The following is a 19035-nucleotide window of genomic DNA, read 5'->3' as shown; positions in this document are numbered from 1 at the left end:
AGCAGGGCACTCATCCCCATGAAGCCTTGGTCATGGGGACAGAGCTCACCTGTCCCTCCATAAAGCCCTCTGTTTTCCTTTCTACTGGTCTTGGTTCCCTTCTTGTGAATCCCTCTAGACTGGGTCCCAGAAAGCAGTCTGTTCTATTTTACTTTATTTCCAATTCTGTCACTATTTATGTTATTTAACAAATCAAAGGGATACTTGCTGTCCATTAGTAGAAGCGGTCATCAGCTGCCTCTTCAAGATGGTTCATGTCATGAAGACAATGCCATAAAACTCTGTTTAATCAGGCACCAGTAACATTGAGATATTTACTGGAATAAAACAGGGAGCCAGGCATTTCCTCTCCAAGAGAGAAGGAGCAGGCCTCAAGGAGAATGGCCAGCGCCACTGTCCGTGGGGACGGTGAAGCCTCACCCTTGCTTCAGCTTGTAAGTGATGGGCATGTCTTTTTCTTTAGAGCACAGCAGTGCCCTGTACCGTGAAGCGCGTGGGCACAGCCATGTTAACAGCAGAGGGTAAGACTGCCTGGACGGGGTGCACACACCATGCGGCATGGCTGGCCTCAAGGGCCTGGCAGGGTCTCCTTGGACCCTTGACTCTTCTTGCATTCTAAATGCTCCAGCTGGCTGTACCAATGGTGGGAATACTCCAGAACTTCCTGTGGAGTGCAGTTCTTGAATGACCTGGACCAAACCCAACGGCCCACTTCCTGAGCACCTGCTTCCTGCCTGGGCAGTGGGCCTGGGGTACTAACCTGTGAGCCACAAGACCCACGTCTCCGACACCAGAACATGGCATTTTCATGTCATGCCTGCTGCCACCCTGACTGATTCATGATAGGACAGGGACCAACATCCTTAGAAACACTTTTAACCACATGGTTCCAAAAACAAAGCCATTTTGAATGAATTTTGGGTTGCAATAAAATCAAGAGTGTTAACTGTTAAGTTCGGGACCTGAGAATTCCAGCTGATCTGTCCACATGAGCTCATGGCCTTCTAAGGGCTGGGTGAACAGCACTAGATGACCTGTGACAGCATCAGGGAGCTCCGAGGCCAAGCACCTCAGCCCTGCACTGAAAATCCCTGCTCAGAGTTTAAAGGACCCTTGTTTCCCAGGTCCTGCCGCAGGGCCGGGACACGGTGCTTCCCCGTCTTCTCAGCAGTTTCAGTACTTGTGCCCACAAACGTGTTCCCCTGCAGCCTCTGCCTGAGAAGCCAGCCCTGGGCCTCCTTCAGGAGAGGCGCTCTCTGCCTAAGCTCTGGAAGCCTCCGCCCAGTGGGGCCGCAGCTGGAGCTGAGGTGCCTGGCCCCCTTGCTGCCCCCAGCAGTCGTGCCCTCTGAGGGAATCGGGCTCACTAAGCCATGAGCACCCAGACACCACAGGTGGGGGGCTGTTGAGAAGTCCCCGCTTCTGCACACCACCAGAAGGGTGTTTGGCCGGTCCTCCAGACTGGACTTGGAAAACAGAAACAGCGTTCCCTAGACTACTACCGAGAACAAGAGACGGACCTTTCAGGCATCCTAGGGAGGTGCTGCTTGCCCTTCTCTTAGCTAAGAGACACCCTACACAAGTGACCCCCAGTGAAGCCCAGGCGCCTCCCAGGAGGGCCCGCGGGGCCTGAGGCGCTTACCCAGGGGATGCTGGGACTGCCCCAGCCTCAAGGCTTGCAGGGAAGTCTCCATTATCTCTGCTGCTCGTGAGATAGCTCTGCTGCTTGGCTCAGTGAGCTTAGAAAAAGACAGAAGCTCAGCTGGGGTGGCGACTTCTCTCTTGTTGAGGTTCCTATGGCACGAGAAGGAGATAAAGTATATGTTTTGTGGTTGCTTTGATACTTAATTACCAACAAATGAAGCATTTATTGACCCACTACACGTATCAGACAAAACTCTGGGCACTGTGCAGGGTACAAAAATGGAGCTGATGCTATTAAAAAAAATTAGCAGGATATAAAGATGACTAGTACATCAGTATTGAATGGTGACAAAAATGACCAAGATTTGCTTTTTATAAAACTTTCATATCAATGGTTCGATTCTCATTTCAATTATTTGGTTCTTATCAAAACGCAGCTAGACGTCATTTATTCACACCTACCCAATGAAAGGGGAAATGGGCATGTGCATTTTTGTCCAGGCCTTGGGGCCACAGGTGTCTTAGCTGCAAGTGACTGGGGCGAGATGCAGAGGCCCGGCTCACCACAGCGTCACCCACCCTGACAGAAAGCAAGACCCACGAGGGCAGGCCCCCTGCAGGTCCACCTCCCCAGAGGCCAGTCCTGTCCTCCTGTGCCGTGCTATAGCTACAGTATCGTATTTTACACCAAAAACTCCTGAGGGAGACCAAGTGCTCTCATCAAAAAATAAATAAACTAAAAATCATGTGATGTGGATGGGAGTGAAAGTATTAACTTGACTGTTAGATGAGTTCCCTTTGCACGTCCATATCAAAGCATCACATTGCACATCTGAAAATCTAGGATACAAATAGTATTTAAAAACCTTATAAATACTATGATTGTGCTCACTTTACAGATGATGGAATCAGCCCCGTGGAAGTTAAGTGGCTTGTGGCAGCTGGACAGCAGTGAGCGATGGCACAGTATTGAGACCCAGAAATCACACACAAGATACACTAGAAATGAGCCAGCACAGCAGGTGTATGTGCCATGCGTCTTAAAGTATGAAACACTTGTTTTTAGATCTGCCAACACTTTTGTAAAAGCTGCTGGGGGCAATGACTCTGGGGAGACAGATTCCGTGACTTGTGAGCTGAACAACCTGAAAGTGTCAGGCCTGCTGGCCAAAGAGATCGGGGTCGGGGACCAGGCGCGCCGTCCCTCACGGCAACGGCAGAGCTGCCGCCTCTTGGAGTCACGCTGTGGTCCCCAGGCACACTTCTTTCCTGGGGACGGCTATGTGAGATTCTGAGCAGGGAATTTGCCAACTAGAGAGACACTTGGGCATAAAACCAGCCTGAGAATCCTGAGAAGGCCCCTGGACACTGCCTTGTTCCAGGCTAACCCAGGGACCTGAGCCCAGGATCTGCCCCTGGCCTGCCTATAGGCCAGCCCTGTGAAGAGTCAGGAAGCCTGTGCTGGGGACTTCACCTCTCCCCAGTGCCGTACAGCCACGCCCAGTGCCTGACCTGCAGACCCACACTCTTGGCTCCAGTCCTGCGAAACTTGGGCAGCTGCTGCTTCAGCACTGCCAGGGAAGGGCAGGCACTGGTCCCTCCCAGGCACCACAGGGCCCCATCCCTCTGAGCCCATGGTGGGACCAAGGGCCAAGTCTCCCGACCTTGTGGGGTTTGCTATTTGCTTCAGAAACATTGGAACCATGACCTCTGGCCACAGAGCCCACTTGCTCCTGGAGCTCACACCCACACCCACACAAGCACACTCATACTCCACACACACGTTACATACACCACACCATCCAGGCCCACCACGCACACAGCACACACACAGCATCCCCCACTATGCTCACACTTGACATGTGAGAAACATAATCACATTCATGACACACACAATATACACGCACACCACGTGCATGTACATGCACACAGAACACACACAAAAAACCCTTGCACACATGCACATGTGTGCACACACAACCCCGTCCTCTGTCATCTCTTCCCAGAATATTTCTAACTACAGTTGAATCATGGTGCTTTTGCTCTTGCTCTGCCAGGAAGGGGCTTGAGATTCAATACAGACGACTAGGGCTCTCAGGGACACTGGGAAACTGACCAGGCTTACAGGAGCTCCAAGTCTTGATCTTAAAATGGGCTGCAGCTGGTCTTGGAAGTGAATGTGAACTGGTGAAGAAGTGGCAGGGGACTGCCCCCGAGACAGCCCATGCCCCACCTTACCTCTTCATGGTATCGTAGACAGCATCGTCCACCAAGCGCTGGCTGGCCTCCAATACTGGGAGAATGAGGGACATCCCAGTCTTCCCTAGGGAATCAATGGCTACATTCAAAACCCAGCCACAGGCCTGGCTGTCAGTTCAGATCTGGTGCCCAGTCCAGCTGCTCTGGAGATAGCCATGTGGACAGGCATCTCAGATGCCAGTGGGTTACTGACCCTGCATGGGCCAGCCTCCACCAGGATGGGAGCTAGCTCCCCCACATAGCCATCAGGCAGGGTGGACTCGTCTGAACCCCTTCCCCAGGTGCTGGAACACCCTATGGCTCGGAGCAGCTTTCTTTCTGAATATTTTAGTTCATGATAGTTTCCTGTTAATTTGTGCATTTAACAAAAGATAAGTTATTTAAATATTCCAGTTTCCTGTGAAATCCCTCTCTTGTGTTTTTCTCCCTTTCCTGCTGGGAACATTGGGGAGGTCAGTGTTCCTTCTCTGGTAGAAGTATGAGGTCCCTGTGCGGTGGATGATGGTGGCACAGCCACTCCTGCCACCAGGAGAGCTTTTCCATAACCAGCGCCTTGTAGAGGAAATTCACTTATTCCTAGAAGTAAGTGGAATATCAGAATGCTTTTGAGCATGACACGGCTATATGGAAATAAAACTGCATTTGAAAAGGTAAAATTCAATGGTTTGGGACTAAAGTAGCACAGAATATTCCAGAAAATTGAACTGAGTGGGCCTAGCAGGATCGTCACCTGATTGCCTCTGTCCTGATATTTATCTAATGGCTTCAATGCCAGAAGAAACGCCGGGACTGAGGAAGCTGCTGGAGTCTGGGACACCTCCCACCCAGCCCCACAATTCCGGGGGGCTGGACGTGGACACATCCAGAGGCAGGTTGGGTGTCAGACCTGGCTGGCCAGCCCCTAGTCTCTGACATCCACCTCTATCCTCAGTCAGGAGGGGAGAGGGCACTGTGCAAATCTGTGTCCTCCTTTCAGGCCAGGCAGCAGCAGGGAGCGTCTCCAGAACATGCTTCTTCTGAGCACCTCAACTCAAGGTCATCCCTGGGCCTGCTGGGTGGGCTGGCCTCCATCTGACCTGCCATGCCCTTCACAGTTGCACACAGCTCTCCATCCAGTGTTTTCTTTGCAGAGGTATGGTACCCGAGGACCGTCGACAGAGGAGTGTGCTTCTCAGAACTGATTTCGAAATTCTTCTGAGTTCCCAACTCAGTTCCTTGATCAGGAAACTCTGTCCCATCTCGGGCTGTCAGTGTGAGCACCAGCTGAAGGTCTCCTCTGCTCCAGTAGGGTGCAGTGACCCCCAAGGTCCCCTGTGCATGTTCCCCTCACATGGGAGTGTTGGAATTCAGGAAGCCGCTGCACTAGAAAGTGTATTTCAGGACAAAAAGAAGTTACTAGTTCCACAAGTGTTCACTAAAACCAAGCAAAAAAAGCCAAAGAAGAGCCCAAATCTTCCTTCTCCCTTCACTAACTCTGTTTGGTCCTGATCTTAATAATCTCTGTTTGCTGAAATCCTGGGAGCTGGAGTGGAGTTTGCCAACTCTCCTCTTTCAGCAATCCCCTGCAGACTTCTCCATCTTCAGCCATGTCTCTGCACCCAGACTCACTGGCCACTTATTCTCTCAGCATCTGTGATCTGCTGGGACACTGGACACAAAGACAAGGCCCTGTGCATCTGGATCTTGCACACATATCAGGGACTATGCATCCAGGAACACAGGACCTCTGTGATGCACATTCCTTCAGGTTTTCGAGAAGGGACCAGGTCAATTTTTTCTCAGATCTGCAGTGGTCATGTATACATTTCTTGGGAAAGTAGAACATTTAAGTTTTCAAATATTTTTACTTCAGAATTTTCAGGAGTTCAGGCTTTTTCCCTTTGTTCTTTCACCTTCTGGGAGGGTCTTCCCCACCAGGTTCTGCACAACTGAGGGTGAGTGCAGTGGGTTTGCTTCCCGAGCTGTGAGCAGAGGCACTGTGCACCCAACCCACAGAGTCACGCAGCGTCATCTCTTCCGAATGCGACTGAAGTAGCTGTGGTGAGATGCAGCTGATGAGATGATGCTTCAAAGGAAGCTTACCAGGGAATATATAGTCCTACAGCTACTGTCTTGCATGTCACCTGGTAAAATCAAGTATCTTATACTAAGGGATGTAAAACTGAAACACCAAGAGACAAGTCATATGTTCTAAGTAAGCAGTTCACAGAGTAAAGGCATCAAAGCCAGCTTCAAAATACCCTTCTGAGCAGTCAGTCTTGTTCCAGAGCACCCGGCTGCCTTGAATGCTGGAGTGAGCCTTGTCTACACACTGACTGGAAATAATCCAATCTAGAGATGGAGAAATGAGAAAGTGTGCATCAAAGCTATAGACACCCTATTTTCTTATTTTTTAAAAAATGATTCTAAAACCTGAAAACATTGCGTACAGAAAATCTTTATGTTGTGCCGATCAGTTTGCAGGTTCAGCAACTTGCTGGAAACTAGCTACTGGACCTGTGACTTTTGTTACTGTGGTTTGCAGAGCTGAGCCCTTGATAAACTTGAAAGGAAGAAGCAGTTCACAGCCATCCCCATGCCCAGTGCCCACTGTCCCCACGCTGAATGTCCACTCTGTTAAAAGCACACTGTTTCACTTTGGGCCAAGAGGCACAGAGTCACTCTTTGTTAACTTCTGCTACTACTGGCCAGGGTAATGCACTCCCTACATTAATGCTCACCAGGGATGACCATGATGGGCAGCTCTCCTGTCCTCTCCAGGGGCAGGTGAGGACCTGGAGTGAGTAGCAGGAACAGGTCCACTGGTCCCTGGCCAGGATGCTGCAGGAAGAGGCTGGGGGAAGCAGTGACCCTATCCTTAATGCCCAGACAGCCTACACCACACTGTGTCCATAAGGAGTTTGAGAGTCTAGATGGACTGCAGAGGAGCATCAGTATGGTCATAAGGTCCTGGTCGTCAGAAAGGCTGGACAGAAGGTGGCTTCCATCAGGAGGCAGAGCTGGGTGCACCAGGCTGGCAAGGGCTTGAGGGCTGCATGTCCCTCTCAGGACCAGGAGTCTTAGGGTCTGACAGGCTGCACATGGGCCAGTGATGTCCAGGGGCCCAGGCCTGGGGGGGGGCCAGGGTGTGTCCATGCAGCTGAGGGTCTGGCCAGCCCTCCAGCATGTTTTTTTTTTTTAACTGAAGAGTGACTCTTTTAAGCTCTGCATCTCCTTAGCTTTCTTACCCTAATTCTGTATTGTAGCCCACTGATTCCAGAACCTAACCACAGAATCTATTTCACGAAAATTTTGTTCATGAATAGATGTGTGAACTGTGAAAAATGGAAAATTCTAAATTCTGTAATCTTAGGAAAATTAGTTTTTCATAAAAATTGTCTTAATCCACTGGAGCCCAGGAATTGCATTTTTGTTTTGAAAAGCCTCCCACAGGTGCACTAAGGTGGGGTCAGGGGTGCTCCTGCTACACTAGGCTCTGTGTGCTAGGTGAGAATGACCATCTGAGGGTACTCACCCCACAGGAGTCCTCTGCCTCCCAGGAGACAAAGGAAGAACACTCCGGCACAGGCTGCAGTCAGCGCGAGGGTCAGGGCTGTCAACGCCCTCATCCCGGGGCTGGAACGGACAGGCGGAGCACAGGGCACTCAACATGAGTGTGGGTCCTGGAATCTGCCTCCTGCTCCCACCCTGCAGTAGTGTCCGACTGGAGCCTGAGGCTGGCCCTGCATGATTCTGAGTGGCCCCCGGGGCAGGAAGACCCCAGTCAGAACAAGGCGCTGAGTGTCCCACGTGCCCTGGCTGGCAGATGAAGCTTTCAGGTCTGACGGCTCCAGCCACCGCGTTTCCCAGTCACGGCTGGTTTTAGGAGATGGCCTTGGGAAATCACTTGGAACACGCTGGGAATAAAGAAATCTATTTCCCCTAGAATCTTTGTGGAACGAGTAACCGATATCAGGAATCCAGCATTTTAAGGAAAGGTAACTAAAAGCCATGTGTCTGGGTGGAGTTGACAGCACTCACACTTGCCCAGGGTCCCAGGACTAGGGCTCTTTAGACCAGGCACACCAGCTGGTACCACCTTTGCCTTGTTTCTAGCAGCAGGCTCTCTGTATCTGCGCCTGGCCGGGTGCTAAGGAGGACAGCGCCAGCCCTCTGCAGCTGCAGTCACAGAGGGGGCAGCTTCTCCTAGCAAAGCGCGGCTGGTGGCAGCCGCGCTTTGCTAGGAGAAGCTGCCCATGCCTGCCTCACAGGCCACTCTTCAAGGGCCACTGACAGATTTCTCTTAAGGGAAAGTCTTGAGGCTGGGGCTGGGCTCAGTGGTAGAGCGCTCACTTAGCACGTGGGAGGCCCTGGGTTCCATCCTCAGCACCACATAAAAATAAATAAAATAAAGGTATTATGTCAAACTACAACAAAAAATAAATATTTTTAAAAAATGGGAAAGTCAAAGTTTCACAACCGACCTTCCTGGCTCTGCTCGGGAAGGCGACAAGCGTGTGTGGTTGGGTACTCACCAGTCGCGAAGCTCTCCTGGAGTGTGGACCTTGACGGCCCAGGCCTAGTTCCCACCCTATAAGCCCACTCTGCTCTGCTGCCCTCTTAAGTGGCCGGAGGTGGAGCAACTCCAGCTTCCTGGCCACAGAACCTTGTTGGTGCCATTGTCCCTGGGCTGGGTCCTCCTGCACCCTGGCTGGCCAGACTCAGGTGCAGCATCATGCTGCACATGCAGTCCAGCCCCTGCCCATGAGTCAGAAGGCCTGGGAGTTGAGGAGGGGTCTCTGTAGCTGTGAGTGTGGTGAGCAACCACAGCTGATCCATCCTCACTTGTTCTCGTTTCTGTGATGAGAGTGTCTGTGGTCTGTCTCAGGAAACTCCACGTGAACAGTGCGCGTAGTGGCAGTCTTGCTTCCCCAGGACTTACTGGTCTTAGACCCAAAGGTGTGCCTTTGATTGGCACCTCCATGGTGCCCCTCCAGCCCTGAAGCCTGTACATTGGGCCCTCTGGATTCCACACATGAGGGAGAGCATGATGAATGTGTCCCTGTGCCTAGGTTTCTGTGTCCGTGCCGTTGGCATTGTACTGTCCGCAGTGACAGATCTGGCATTCTACTGTCCGCAGTGACAGATCTGGCTGTGCTTCCAAGAGCAGCCTGACTGTGGGTGAAGGAGGCTCAGCCCAGGGGTCTCTGAGCAACATGGGATCAGCCTTGAGTTCTGGGTAGGAAAAGGACACTGAGGAAGAGCTGGGAACCAGAGTGGTGCAGTGGGCATCCGAGTCCCTACTCATGTAGCTCTGAAGCTTGCCCAGTGGCCACACAGAGTCCTCACGGGGCAGTGGAGAGGGCACAAGGGCTCTGTCACCCCCCAATCCTCTTAAATCACCTCAAAGGAAATTAGACTCAACACTTGCTTAGCTTCCCAGAAAAGTCTGAAGGGTGATTCAGGTTTGTTCTGAGTGTAGTCCAGTCAGACAAAGCTAAAGACTCATGGTTTTGACTGACAGAGATTTGACTAGCAGACGGGGCTCCCTCCAGCAAGCCCAGAGGCTCTGCGGTTAGTCTTGGGGTTTCCATAACCCTGATGTTGCTCAGGGCGAGAAGGAAGCTGGGATCCAGGAGAGCAAGGTGTCTCCAGGGCCCCAACCACGGTCCCACAGCGCCAACTTCAACTGAAAAGCAGATGTGTTCTGATGCTCCTGGGGAGGCTGGCCGCACTGCCCCCTGCCCCTCCCCGCAGAGTGGCCACTGGGGCACCTCTGACTGCACCGGTTCTTGATGCCCTCCGAGAGCCATCTTCTCTGCCCAGTGTTGACTCTCCTGCCCGTAGACATTCCTGCACATTTTACTAGAGGTGGAGATGCAGATCTAGTTCAGGGGCCACAGAGTGCTCACAAAAGGAAGAGTGGACGGGGAATCTGCTGTCGAATTCCTTTATTGTTGAAGAGTTTCTTCCCTAGATTCAGTCTTTCCTGGAGCCTCTTCCTATGTTGCAGGGAACACAAGAATGTGATTGAACCTTGAGATTGCTGTTGTACAAGCTGGGTTTCGCCTTGGAGTCTCCATGCCTCCAGCTCCGCTGGCCCACTCCACCACCCCACATGGTCCTGAGCACAGGGGCTGGAAGGGCCCCTTGGCGCCCCCTGATGAAGGCAGAGTGAGCTGTGCACCTCACACCTGCCTCCAGGTGCACGTGACCCGATTGCACATATGTTCTGAGTCTGGTTTCTCCTCATCGGCAGCTCTGTGCACTAGTCACGGAGCCATCCCACCAGCCAGGCCCCTCACCAGAAGCAACCAGGGGCTTGCCAGCATCCATTCAGACCTGCTGGCAGCTTTCCAAGTAGGGTAGGGTGTCCTTCCCCAGAGGGGCAGGGGTCCAGGCCAGGGATAGCTCAGGCCCATCAATAAGGGCCAACTTCTAAGGAGCAGAGAACTGACCACTCTGATTTAATTAACTGATTTTCTAGATTGCTCAAGCCAGCTATGTGCTCATATGTAGCCTTGGACACCAGCCAGCTGACACATGGCACACTCAAGGTCATGGAATCCAGGGCTCTGCCCTAAGGCCAGGGCCCGCCAAGACTTCAAAAGAGCAGCCTGTGCCTTTGACGTCCACGACCCCAGTGGCGCCTGCCTTTCAGTGGCTCAGTGGGGTGTGAGGAGCCCCTCAAGAGCCCTCCAGTGGCTCCCAGTCTTGGTCAGAGCACATTCAGTCTCCTGGGAGGGCCCTGAGTGTCACGGCCCAGCGACCCTTAGAACACAGGCCCCGCAGACCTACTTAATTGCCCTAGTGGAGTGCTCTTGGAAGCTCTAGTTCGGGCCTCTTTAGGGTGCAGTCTGAAGACAGGGTCTCAACAGGGACAATCTTCCTCCACCTCAGATTGTAAGGGATCGGTGAAACGTCAGAGGGAGAGACCACAAGAGACCGCTCCATGCAATTGGCAGAAGGGGTTTTATTGATTCAGTGTGCTGAGGCTCCAGGCTCACTCAGGAAGATAGAGCAGCCCGGAGCCCAGAGCAGAGGTCAAGCAGGGCTTAAGTACACTTTTTGGGGAGGGTGGGGGCTTTGCATACATCAGAACAAATCTTCATGAGGCACGGGAAAATTGAACAACAACTCTGAGACCTGATGAGTACATTCATTGGCGGGAACAGATTGGACAGGGGTGATTGGTCACCCCTAAGCGGGGTACACATTCAAACTGATTGGTTTAGGTCCTGCAATGCCTACATGACATATTACACAGCATCCCAAGTTATTAGACAACCAGAGGAGTCAGTGGGAATATTTACTGGGCAGTTCGGGTATTGTCCTAACAGCTACAGGGATTACAGGTTTGGGGGTAGCAGGGGAACTGAACAATACCTGGTCTTTTACTCTTTAACCCAGGCCTCGAAGCTTTACGATGCCCGGTCTTTTACACTTTAACTCAGGCTCTGCGGCTTAGAATCAGCTTAGAAATTTTACCCTTACAAGACATAGGAAGGTTGCATAAATGTCTATTTTCATAACTTTAGCTTGCTCCCAAGGGTAATTGGAATCTCAGTGTCAGACGACTGGATGTCCATCTGGCTTATAGACAGTCGATGACCACAGTTTCTATTGGGTATCAGACGCCACAAGTGATGAGTTGTGAGCAAGTAACTAGGGGCTTTTCTGAGTAGGACAGGAAGTGGGCTGTAAAACGCCATGCCCTTCTTAAGCTTTTGGGAAGAGGACAGGTGTGCAAGGGGCCTATGGGTCAGTCTGTGTAACGACTGGTTGTCGCAGAAGGGTCGAGCTTCTGTACTTCTGAAATCTCTTGTTGAGTTTTGCTTAAGACCTCCCTCAGCTGCTGGCGATGGGGAAGGCCCAGGCCAGGGAGACAGAGGGTTTGGTCCTGAACTAGACCTGGGTGCTGTGCAGGACTCTCGCTCCCCGTGTCATCTTTGCCCCGGGCCCCCCTGTCCAACCCAGGGCTGAGCTGGAGAGGGTCCAGCATCCAGTGCTCCACTGGGGTCTAGGAGAAGCCTGGGAAGGAAGCTGGGGCTCCTCCCAGGGCTGGGATCCAGTGCCTACAAGCTGGTCTTTCCCTCTGAGCAGGAGCCCGGGGAGGCCCACTCCTCTGTGAAGTGTGTTCCCAGTGCAGATTTGACACATGGGCATCTGGGGAGTCTGAGTCAAGTCCACAGATTTCCAGCAGCTCCAGAGTCCAATATTGAAGGGCCTGAGCAGGGCATTGGACACAAAGCCCCGGTGGTCAGGTGGTGGGGACACAAAGGCCCCATTGGTCAGGCTGTGGGGACACAAATCCCAGTGGTCAGATGGTGGGGACACCAAGCCCCAGTGGTCAGGTGGTGGGGACACAAACCCCAGTGGTCAGGTGTTGAGAGCCACGGCCAGTCAGAGTGACGCCTGGCATTTGCCAGAGGGAATGTTTGAAAGGTGACACCAGCGAACCATTGAGATGATGGTTTGAGTTAAGCTGTATATAATTGCTGTGATGCTGGACTGATTGTATTGTATAGTGATCTTTACAGGCCATGGGGCAGCTCTTGCTGCCTCAGGCGCCCGCTACTTTGGAATTCTCCTGCTACTTTGGAGTTCTCACGGGGATTCCCGGAGCGTTCCCATTGGTTGGGGAAGTGCCGGAGGAGGGATTTCCAGAGGAGGGATTTCTGTTGGTGTGTGGTGTGTCCCAGAAGAAGGAGCCGCGTGGGTGGCGCTCGGGAGAGTTCCTGGGGAGCGTGTGTGGAGTGTGCTGGTAGAGTTCAGAAATAAAGTTTGTTCCTGCTTGAGTGGCTCATGATCTGTGCCCAGCCAGGCTGCGGTAGTCAGGCAGTGGGGACACAGAGCCCTGATGGTCAGGTGGTGGGCTGCAGACTGCCTGTGGGGATCCCTTGTCTCAGGACACAGGGATACCACCATGTCACCAGGTGTCAGCAGGCACCACAGGCCGGCAGGGAATGAGAGCCCTGGTCTCTGCTGGGGCCACCGGGCCTGGAGACTTCTGGGAGAAGAGGAAGCTGGGTGCCTGGCACTTCTTGGGTTCATTTCCTTTTCTGCATGAGATGGGGGCTTAATGCAGTCAAATTTCCATGCCAGAAATATCCACAACAACACTCTTGTAGGCTTTGTGGAATGGGGTTTTCTGCATATGATTGCATATTAGGAACTCCTGAAGTGTAGACCCCCCAGGCCAGCCCTGTGGGAGTCAAATGAGTTTCTGAGATGTGAGACTAAAAAGCTCTTGGGAAGTTGGGGGGCATGGGACAGCCCGGAGGGCATGTAGGGCCTGCCTCCAGCAGGGGGAGGTAAGGACAGATGCGCCTCTTTGCAACAGTTGGCCATGGGGCTAGGGGACGTGTTGGAGGGGGCAGGTGATTGTGATAAGATAGGACTAGAAGGCACAGGTCAGCCCCAGCCTGACAAGAACAGCCACCCAAGGGCAGAGGCAGGTTGAGCTGTCCAGCTGAGCCCTGAGCCTGCCTCCAGGGTGCAAGGCAGTCAGGGAAGCTTCTTGGACATGAGCCCGGCCTTGCCGGTGCTCTGAGGAGGAGTCTGGGGAGGGCGCTGTAGGTCCTCCGGGTGACACACCATCAGGTGGTGGGGGTCTTGATCATCCTCTACCCGGGAGAGTGTCTCCACATATCCCTGGCAAAGAAATATCCCCACATTTACTTGTGTTTTTCTTGAGAGAATGGAATCACGTGATTAGGAAGCATGAATAATCCCCCAATAAGAGAACTTGCAGAGACAATGAACTGCAGCAAATTGGGAGGGCGTTCAATTTCTGCAGACTAGCCACTGGACCGACATCTGCCAGGAAGTGACCTGGGAAGCTGGCAGTGGGCTGGGTCCTTGTGCATCTTTGAGGGGTGTCTAGCCTCATTTCTCGACTGGGGCTCAGCAATGATCAAACACCTGTTAAGTATTGGATCTGGATGACCCCTGTTTTGCAAAATACCCTTTATATAATGAGTATATAATACTCATTATATTTGGATATAATGAGGACAATGTGCTGATGATTACGTCACATAGAAGCACTAAGTCTGAGTTCTATGCTGTATTCCTAACAATGTTGTAGGGGTTTACACTCTAGAACATATGACTTATTTTTAAATTGCATGTTTCAGGCTGAGTGCAAGGAAAGTGTTAGGAGAAACAGAACTTTCTAGAGGTTCCTCATGGCCTCAGGGAGCCAGCCAGACAGGGCTGTGCACACATGAGCCCCAGTGGCAGAGATGGCTCTAGTTGACGCAGCATCTAGAGTGGAGCTGCCCCATCCTTCACCTGGCAGAACAGAACAGAGGGTGGTGCTGGGCTTTCCCGGTGCCCGCCTGGTGCTAGCGCAGTTACGTACCTACCACCTTTCAGGAGAAACGAGCCCTCTGCTGCCTTTCAGGACCAATGGGCCCTTGGGGGCCTCAGCTTTGCTGAGCAAGGGGCCTTTTGGTGCAGTGAGTTCCCAGGCAGCCAACGTGCACACACTCGCTTCCCACCCGCCCTCTTAGCTGGGTCCACACTGCTGGTGAGCCATGGGTGTGCCCACTTTGCCATCCGCAGGGCCAGATGCTGTCCTGAATCTCCTGCCCCTGCCTCTCTGGGCACGTCTATCTGTCCTGGGAGATGTGTTGGAGCAGGTTGGTGTGGAATTCCTGGAAGAAATTTGGATTTTCCTGGACCTTGCTTTCCAGCTCCTCACTCCTGGCTAGTACCTGCTGGCATCTGTGGCCATGTGGTTCTGGAGGGTCCCACCCACTGGAAGTGTTTTCTGCCTCTTCTCCCAGCCAGGGGTCCACTCCTGTTCTGACTGGAGGCCCTCTGGGGAAGATGAGCCTCTGGACACACCAGGCAAGCTCTGGGCTTGCTGCTCCTGTAACTGGCCAGCCCAGCCTGCAGGGTATCACCTTCCCAGAGAAGCTGCATGGCCTCCTCATGGGCTGACAGAGGCAGCCCAGTCCTGGAGGTGAGTCCTCACCTTCACACTCAGGGCCCACATGCGAGCGTTGGTTATTCATGTTCTGCTGTGTCAATTAATTTCCTTAACAATCCTGTGAGGAATTGTATTGACTCCCCCCAAGTTCAGAAATGTAGAGAGGTAAAGATATGGAGGACAATCGGGGAGTAGGACACCCAGAACCGTGATGTTGGACCTGGGGTGGGAAGTGGGCGAGTCGCAGGAGGTCCTTGCTACCATGGCTGAGGGCACAGAGGTGGCCATCTGTGGAGGGAGAGATCCTGGTGAGCTCTGGTGGACCCCTGACCCCTCTGTTCTCAAACTGAGGGGAACATTCTGGCTCTAGTGTCTTATATAGATGCCTCCCCTCACAACAGGGTCACTTTCCAATAACCCACCTAGATTTATAAGATGGCAACCTGAAAATGCGTGGATCTCACTCAACCTTCCACACCCAGCTCGGGTCAGGCACTGCAGAGTGGCCACAGGGGCTGCCCAGCCAGCTGGGAGTATCGCCAACAAGTGTCATGTCAAATATCACTAGCCAGGGAAAGAAAGTTCAAAAGGTGAAGCCTGGCCTCGGTAAGGCTGTCCTCATTCACCATCACAAGGTTGGGAAATCAGAAGTGGAACAGTTTTCAGCTAAGGATGTGTGGGTGACATTGGGGTGACGGATAAAAGGACACACAGCAAAGAATGCCCACTCCCCGAGGACACTTGGAGTTCCCACTGGGGATCAAAGGCCACTGCCTTGGGAAGACCCCTCTACTCAGCACCCTCTCTCCTGCTTGCTGCTGGGACACCCACCCTGAGCAGTGACCACACCTGGAGACACGATCGTCCACTCGTCCCTGGTCACACCTCCCTCCCCGGGCCTCATTTCCATTAGGCCCAGCTCGAATCCCACGTGAGCATCGTGTGATCCCCTCAGCTCTGACCTCCCTCCACTCAGCACTCACTCCCCACCCCGGGGTCCCCACTGCCCAGGCCCCCTTCATGCACAATCAGTGGCTTCAAGAGGCTTGCTGCTGCCCAGCAGCCCCGTTCTCATGGGCTGACCCCCACCATGATCATGTCGCACCCCTGCTCTTCCCAGACTCTGACCCCCCGGCCCCACAGTTCCATCTCCTGCCGCTGCACCCAGGAATACAGGCGGGGGGCACATTGAAGGCACCTCTGCTCTCCATGGTGGTTGGGGTCCACTGTAGGGAGACCACGGGGTCTCTTGGAAGGACAGGGTCACTGAAGCTGGTTGGATCATTCCAGGCCCATGTTCGCGGAGGCCTGAAACTGCTACTGCCCAATAGCCAGGAACTGTAAGGAAAGCTCTGACCACTCATTGTGTCCAGTTTCTGGAAATCCAGCCTCCCAGAGGCACCCATGAGCCCATATGAATCAGTAGGAGGAAGTTCATGCCCCATAACTCACTCCTGGGTTTACCAGTAGCACGGCCCAGTTAGCTATGTGTCCAAGGGGCACAAAGTCCCCTCAGTAAACTTGTGCCGTGACTCTCCTGAGAACAAGGAATCCCCATGTGTCTTAGAAGTCCTAAATCCAAAGATGAAGCATGCCCTGTGCATCTGGGAGGGCCCTGCTCTTTTACCTGGGGGAGCTGGTGCTGCCTGTGCATCCTCCTGCGGTGCCTCTGCCCTCTTGAAGCATGGTGTGCATAGAGTCTGGTCCCTCAGGTGCCCTGACCTGAGCCATTGCCACAGATGCTCTGTTCTTGTCTACTTAATGACCAGTGACTCCTCCTTTTGTGTCAGCAATTTCGTGCCCATACTGAATCATTTAGACATGTTTTACTGCACAACCCTCTCTGAATCTACCCATTTTCTCTGACCTCCATTACAATCAAACTGTTTTAAAACAATAGAAAATTGTGGTGGGCAAACTGAGACCTGTGCATGATTGATGGCAAGGTGAGCTGTGCAGCCACCATGGACAGCAGTTCCCCAGCTCTTCAGGATATCAGCACAGAGCTCCCACAGGGTCCTGCAACTCCACCTGGAAGACCCTTGAGCAGAGGTGGGTGTCTCACACAGGTCCACAATAGCAACACTCACAGTTGCTCAAAGCAAACGCCCACTTACCTACAGGTGCACAGTACACGTGTGTGTGTGTGTGTGTGTGTGTGTGTGTGTGTGTGTGGTCTGCCCAGTGGCAACAGAAACACATTGGCCTGAAACAGGGAGGACACTGACACAACAACATGGACAGAGCTGACGATAGGATGGGAAGGGAGAGTGGTCAGTCAGGAAGGAAAGGTGTTCCAGGACCCCACCAGGCAGGGTCCCCAGAGGCATCAGCTTCCTAGGACAGCAAGCTGATCGAGCCTGCCCAGCTGGGGAGGGGCTGTCCTTCCACAGTGAGAATGTCCTCAGGCACCTGGAAAGTCACCAGGAGGCAAGTCCTGTCCTGCAGCTGTTGCCCCTCCCTTTCTCACCCACTCTGCCCAGCCAGGCACTCTCCAGCACCTTCCAGGCAGCACTCCCCAGGATGGCGGAGCTCCTTTTCGGAAGACTCTTCTGCATGGATGGTCTCTCTCCACACCCTCCTGGTCCCTGGTTTCCTCCAGAGCCCTTGCCTAACCACCAGGGGCCCCAGGGTGTGGCAGGGCCTCACCTGTCTACAGATACCCCTAGGTCACCATCCCACCGGGTCTTAGGGACTTAAGTGCCACTCCAGCATGTATCCATGATCGGGCCTGGAGCGTGCACTTCACCCGGTGCCCCCCTTGTCCACATTAAGTCCCAAACATCCACCTGCTTCGTTCTTGAGGTCCTCTGAGTTCTCAACAGGAAGCTCAGACTCTCTCTACAGTGCATTCCAACCTGCTTCCCTGACTGCTTCTCCCCAGTCTGCCTCTCTGTGCAGAGCAGCTCACACTCTGCAGCTCAGGCCAAACCCTTGTGGCCGCCCGAACTCCCGGTTCTTTCAGAGCCCAGGCTAAACCCAGCCACAGACCCTCTCCCCCACTGCCTGTGTCCCCTGGCCCAGGAAGCATCCCCTCTCCTAGGTCACGGGAAAGGCTGCTCTCCCTCTTCTGCTCTTGTTCCTGCCTTCGATTCTTACCACAGCCACCAGAAAACACTGGAGTCTGTCCCAACCTCAAACCTTCCAATGTCCAACCACTGTCCACAAGATATGGCCACCCTTACCTGCAGGCTCTGTCCCCAGAGATTGCTGCCCTCAAACACCCACCTTGTAGGAGGCACCTTCCCCTGGCTCAGCTGGTTCCTCAGGCCACTCTACCCCAGCCTCTGCCTAGGTAGCACCTTCCTGGCAGGCTCTCGTTCCTCTGATCCTGGGGGAGTGAGGGCCCCCACCTGCTTGAGGACATCTTGTCCACATTAAATCCCAAACATAATGAAGGCCTTCATTTACCCTGACGCCACCGGGGATGAACTGATTCAGGTATGACAGAACTGATTCAGGTTTGAAATTCAAACCTGAATAGCAAGCAATTTCTCCAAGCACTCGCCAAATCTGTGAAGAAGATAATCAAGGACAACTGATTGGAAAAAACTTAGGGAGCATGAATCATTATGTTTGGGACCAGGACAGGTAGCAGGGTGCGGTGGTACATACCTGTAATCCCAGAGGCTTGGGAGGCTGAGATAGGAGAATTGCAAGTTAAAAGCCAGCCTCAGCAACGGGAAGACACTAAGCAACTCAGTGTGACCCTGTCTCTAAATAAAATACAAAACAGGGCTGGGGATGTGGCTCAGTGGTCGAGTGCCCCTGAGTTTAATCCCTGGCACCAAAAACAAAAACAAACAAACACACAATAACAAAAAAGGACAGGTGACCACAAAGAAGTCCCCAACCAAATAACATGAACTTCTTTTTCATTTTCAAATATAAAATAAACTTTCAGTTATGCACTCAGTAAAGCTGTCGACCCCACTATGAAATGCCCTGCTTCTGTGCTGTGAGCAGAGCACCCGGGGAAGGGGTGGGGGTGGGTGCCCCAGGCCTGCAGCCCCACCACAGCCCTGAGAGGTGGAGTTTAAATTTTGAGTTACGTTTCAATGGATAAATTTTCAATTATTAGAGAAAAAGACATCTTCGTGGTTCTTTGATATTTAATGGGCTAGGGCTGTGGCTCAGTGGTAGAGCGCTTGTCTGGCACCTGTAAAGGCACGGGGTTCAATCCTCGGGACCACATAGATAAAATAAAGAATATATAA

The 19035-nt window shown here is 52.8% G+C and overlaps 1 protein-coding gene across 1 annotated transcript in view; it reads right to left on the bottom strand.

The window, feature by feature from the left end:
* The window catches only part of Tpo (thyroid peroxidase), a 56800-nt gene that overhangs the window by 33247 nt on the left and 4518 nt on the right, over positions 1-19035 (bottom strand). Inside the window, exons 3-5 of the mRNA XM_076833858.2 lie at positions 6621-6674; positions 3880-3964; positions 1640-1791 (exon numbers count right to left, since the gene is read on the bottom strand). Coding sequence (XP_076689973.2) covers positions 1640-1791; positions 3880-3964; positions 6621-6674 — 291 coding nt within the window. The remainder of the gene's footprint in view (positions 1-1639; positions 1792-3879; positions 3965-6620; positions 6675-19035) is intronic.

The sequence above is a fragment of the Callospermophilus lateralis genome, chromosome 14 (assembly GCF_048772815.1).
Source record: "Callospermophilus lateralis isolate mCalLat2 chromosome 14, mCalLat2.hap1, whole genome shotgun sequence".
NCBI classification, from domain to species: domain Eukaryota; kingdom Metazoa; phylum Chordata; class Mammalia; order Rodentia; family Sciuridae; genus Callospermophilus; species Callospermophilus lateralis.
This window is presented reverse-complemented; position numbering and strand designations above follow the sequence as displayed.